General features: G+C 32.4%; 1 protein-coding gene across 1 annotated transcript; it reads left to right on the top strand.

The window, feature by feature from the left end:
• The first annotated feature begins 372 nt into the window (after positions 1 to 372).
• Positions 373 to 4,191, top strand: LOC127846735 (uncharacterized). Its single transcript, XM_052378230.1, has 4 exons — positions 373 to 800; positions 1,303 to 1,415; positions 2,060 to 2,173; positions 3,459 to 4,191. Exons 1-4 carry the CDS (start codon positions 656 to 658, stop codon positions 3,615 to 3,617), a joined length of 531 nt encoding a protein of 176 aa, XP_052234190.1. The 5' UTR covers positions 373 to 655; the 3' UTR covers positions 3,618 to 4,191.
• The last annotated feature ends 1,321 nt before the right edge of the window (positions 4,192 to 5,512 follow it).

Below are 5,512 nucleotides of genomic sequence, written 5' to 3'. Positions count from 1 at the left end.
ATATGGTAAAAAACTTATTATTAAAAGGCCAGTGATTTATTTTTTTCTCACTTCATATTTAATATTTCTTATATTAGTTTAAGGTTGAAATTGCAATTACAAAGAGAATCTTGTTTCATATTTAATTTCCTGCAGTTAATTCCCACATTGGTTGGCTGGTGGTAATAACGTTTTCATAAAGATTTTAATTGACTATTATATTGGTTCAAACTGATGAAACATTTTGCATATAACTTTTTATATTTGAAAGGTACACATTAATTACAAAAGCGGGATGTCTAATAATATCTATCAAATCTTTGCAATCAACAAATTATCATTATCAAGCTATTATTAAAGACACATACTTTAATATAATTTATAGACCATAGAGGATACAAGTTTTAAACTATTGTGCTTGTTATTTAAAAATATTCTGCACAAACTGTTGTACTCGCGGGCGTGAGAAAAACTTAGTAGCAGTAGAAGTAAAATATTATGAATCCCATTATTAGATGCTCACTGACAATAATCAACAGTACTTACATGTAGAAATTGATAATTATTGCATTAAAACGATTGTCATTCCCCTCAATAATGGACATTCATTTTGCAGTTTAAATCGACAAATAAACTTTAAAAACAAACTGTGAATAAGTCATATTTTCCTTCCAGGATGTCATACGGTTTAGTCCTCTTTGACTGTGATGGAACAACGGCCGTTATTCCAAGGCGTCATCTAAAAGAAGATGCGACTGTGGGACAGCAACTTCATATGAAAGCAGCTGGGAACCACCTTTGTGAAATCTTACATCTTGCATGTAGGTCCTCAGTCCCTCCTTAATTGTCATTTATTCAGGAGTGTAGTGAAAGAATTTACAAATAGTGATGCATACTTCCATTAAGGTATTTATTCCGATGCTTCAATATGTTCTATAATTGATGGTAGTTATCGTTCTTATTAGCGGAAATGTATTTTGCAAATTAAAAAAACAGACGAATGGGACTCAGTTTTAACAATGTATCTGTTTGTTTTGTGTAGTTTTTCACAGAATTTGAATTAAGTCTTGGAGACAAATTACTGGTTTCCTTAAGAATTGGGCAAAAATCAACTAAGTATAAATTTAATAATAAAATATAAACTGAAAGGGTTGGTTATTTTCAATAAAAAAAACTTAAGCCTTTTTAATAGATTCATAAAACCATAAATGTGAAGATAATTGATAATTTAATCATGCTTTATGTTCATTACTCTTAACATTATCACATTAATCACCAATTATCATTCAAAGCATGGCGTAAACAATAATCATGTTATTTTAGACACAAAGGATGAACTAGACCAATGGGAGCGAGTGTGGTCAACAACATTAAGAAGCAAGATTATTGACCAAAAGAGGGATAGGGGTGAAACAAGTGGATTGCTTGACCAGCAGGTACATTGTGTTATCATTTGTATAACAATGCAGCTATTGGTCAGAACAATGATATTTATGTGTATGTTTTATGCATCAACATTAACCAAAAATGGTGATGGAGCAAAAGCAATATCCCTGCCATATGTGTTTCCTGCGTCCTTGTCCAAACTTTCGAATGACCACAACTTATTTACTGAAACGTCATAAGCTGAAAGATATCATTGAGGGGAAGTTCAAAGCAAATGCGTATTTTGTAGTTTTTTAAATTAGATTTATATGGATGTCAGAGTCATTTTAGAGTTTTACCCTTGATTCAACCTGAAGGATATTTCCATTCGGCAGTGGATTTAAATTCATTGCATTTGCTTGTTATCATCTTGACATCCACATAATTGGTTTTTACCGAACCATTCTAACAAATTTACGTCCCTTTGGGACCAGTACAATATTAATCGAAAAGCCGTGTACTTATAACTGTGCATATCAAATAGTGTGTAAAATTGATTTTTAAATTTCTGCATGAATATTGGTCAGTGCCAGTTTAATATTGTCATTCTACATGTACATTCGTGTGCCAAATATGTGAACCGCACATTCTGGGAGACATAACTTGTCTATGATCGCCTTTCATTATACATTATGTTCGGTTGTTTTTCTTCCAGCGTCTTCAACCGTTTGTTCTGTTGGACCCAGTAACTGTTACCGACTCAGCTCTTCCCAAAACCTCTGGAAAAGGCAAAAAGTCATCTCCAAAACAACAAAACAGAAAACGAAAGGTATGTTTGTTTCTCTAAATATCTGGCCTTTTTACGCCATTGCCATTGGAGGCATATTGTTTTGCCATTATCCATTTAACGGTCATCTGTCTTCTCAATAACTATATTGCGGAGATGCATGCGTACAATTATTTGGTTCGAGCTCGTAACTCCAGTAATGTATATTGATTAAAATTAGTGAATTTTTTTTCTATGTCTGGAGCTGTTTCTAATTAACTATTGCATGGAACTTATAAGAAATGTTTAACTAAATTCTGTTTAATAGCCTTGGTTACTCCAGAGTTATGTCCTTTTGTATTGACATTTTTTGCTGCGTCTCCTGAAATTTCATGACACATAAAATAAGTATAAATCATGTGTGGTGCACACTCAAATTATGTTTTGACAGCCTTGGTTGCTTTAGAGTTATGCCTCCTTAATTGAAATGCACTGAAATTTGTTCGTTCATAGCTGTTTCTATTGCATGGAATTTCATGAAACAATTAATAAATATGTATCATCATTCTATGTTGTGCACGCACAATCATGTAAGGATCAACTTGATTTTTTAAGGGTTATACCCCCTTAATCATTTGAAATTGAGTAATTTTCTGCCATGAAATTAAAAATAAGTATTGTATACAATTGAACATAAATGATTGATATCATTTTACCCACACAAACGAAGTTTAGGGGGGTTCATAGGAGTGAGCTTGTCTGTCGGTCTGTCGGTCGGTCCGTATTCAGTGTCCGGTCTCAAATTGAAGTAGTTTTCATCTGATCTTCACCAAACTTGGTCAAATGTTGTATCTATATGATTTCTAGGTTAAGTTCGAATATGGGTCATGTCGGGTTAAAAACTAGGTCACGGGGTCACTTAGTACGTTATAAACATTTAGCATTGTATCTGCTTACTAATTCAAGTAGTTTTCATCACAGCTTCACCGAACTTGGTCAGAAGTTGTATCTAGATGATGTGTAGGTCAAGTTCGAACATGGGCCATGCTGGGTCACAAACTAGGTCACTTAGTGCGTTTTAAACATTGAGCATGGCATCCGCTTTGTTTTAAGACAACATGCAAAATATTCTGTGTCAATGCGGCATGTGGGGGTATTTTCACGTCTGTGACAAAGCTCTAGTTTTGTGTTGGTAAACTGTTTGTTGGGATCAGTTTTATTGATTGAAATTTTTTCTGTCTGTGCTGTTGAATTGATTGTAATAAATTACAAATTAAATGTGTATTATCATATTCAAAGAATTTGATAGGAATCATTTTCATTTTATATGTTTAAATGTTTCTTATAGAATGAAAAAATCCCGAACCCAAGAACCATGAAAGTGACCTCTAAACCAAAAGGTGCATCGACTCCAAAGTCAACTCTAAAAAGGGCATCACATCCACAAGATGCCTCAACTCAAAAAGAGGCGACAATATTATTAAAATTCTGCAAACAAACTGTTTGAACAGGGACTTACATTGTTATCTCTTTCAATGTGTTTCAACACTCGTATTCTGTAAGCAATCCGTCACATTTGTTTTTTTCATTTTCTGTGAGTCTTTTTATATTTAAGTTAAAGAAATGTGAATTATTAATAGTACAAGTGTCTTTGTACGTTTATTATAGGCTTTATGTATGTTACTTCTATGTTATGTATTGATAACTGTTTGTATTGTCTTTCTTTAAAGATTTAAAGATTTTCGGTATTTGTTCCATGGGTATAGCTCTTGCTCTTGCTCTAACTAACATGCCATTTATTTTCTCATCTATACTTTTTATAATATAATATATATGGTACACTGACATGGTACCATGATAGTATTCGTGTGTGTAAATAGATGCTTTTGCCGGAAGTTTAAAAAAAACTAGCATTTTGTATCAACAAACATTTATGTTACCAGACAACCTGTAGAATTGAAAGTTTTGATAGTGCTATTAGGAACTCTGATAAATAATGGGTCAACTTTATTTTGTGAAATTGTTGATTGATGAGTATTTATGGTGCTTTAATTTGATTTTGATACTCTTCATTTAAAAGATTGTTAAGTTTAAAATAACCAGGTCCTTTGTGTTATATTATAGTTATTGATTATTTCAATCAAATAATGGTCTGTCTTGTATCCTGGTTATATGTTTGTTTTATTAATTTGTTATAGATCTAGACCAAAGTTAGATCTAGACCAAAGTTTAGTCAAATTATACTGAAACCTTTGTGGCATGTTAGTGCAATGCTAAATAACATACATATGCATATAAACCTTTTGCCATTTGTTCTCTAATGGCTATGTACTGCATTCGATATTATGCTTTATTTGTTTGTTATTGATGGATACTACACCAGAGAAATAAATATGCAATATGCTCAGATAACTTGTCTTTTACGATCACGTTAATCGACATGTTTTGGAAATTATACGGTTCTGTATCTTGTGAGGCATAATTATCTTCTACTAAAAAGTTATTTCATGGTGGTTTTAAAAAAGGCATTCTAAACTATGAACTTAATGCAGCATTTGTTTAAATTTTTGACTGACAATGACGGATAGTTCACACTAAGATGTTTAAGCCACTCACCTTGAAATGACGTACACCTTAATCAAAACATAAAGATGCAATTTGAATGTTTGCAAAAATGTCATTAAATCTATAGCCCAGTTAGCAAGTTTTTTTTTATATCTTAAAACCGAAAGTAGGATTTCTATAAATATGCATACATTTCAACAAAGGCGATTATTTTTAAGTTTAAGCGCAAAAAAGACGGATTTCTACCACCACATATTCTAATTTAGATTGATAAAATTAATTTATAGCCTAGTAAGCAAGAAATGTATTATTTTTAAACGGTAACGCATTTACAACCGAGGTAAGATTTCTAGATGTATACGTCCGTTTCGACAAACGCGATTATTTTTAAGTTTTAAAGCGTATAAGAGACGGATTTCTACTTTGTAAACACCAAATAATATATTCTAATTGGCATAGATAAAATATGTTTCTTATTTATATTTTAATTTACTATTCCAAGTATTACATTTCAAGGTGTGTGGCTTTAATGGATTGTGCAATTAAAGGTGTGTCAAGTCTCTATGTTTGTCATTCAGCAATGTAATAAGAAATAACTTGCAGCACAGAAAGACAAAGAGGTTAATATTGTTTCAGGATGATAACTCAAGAACGCTTAGGCCCAGGATCATGAAACTTCATAGGTACATTGATCATGGCTGGCAGATGACCCCTATTGATTTTCAGGTCACTAGGTCAAGGGCATGTTCTGGGGGCATATGTCTCCAACAGCGGAACACTTTTTAAGAAGGGCTATAGCAACAGCTTACCATTCTCTCAATTAACTCCATTTATTAT

This window comes from Dreissena polymorpha, chromosome 9, assembly GCF_020536995.1.
Source record: "Dreissena polymorpha isolate Duluth1 chromosome 9, UMN_Dpol_1.0, whole genome shotgun sequence".
Lineage (NCBI taxonomy): Eukaryota > Metazoa > Mollusca > Bivalvia > Myida > Dreissenidae > Dreissena > Dreissena polymorpha.
The sequence above is the reverse complement of the archived record's forward strand: the minus strand, read 5'-3'. Positions and strand labels throughout refer to the sequence as shown.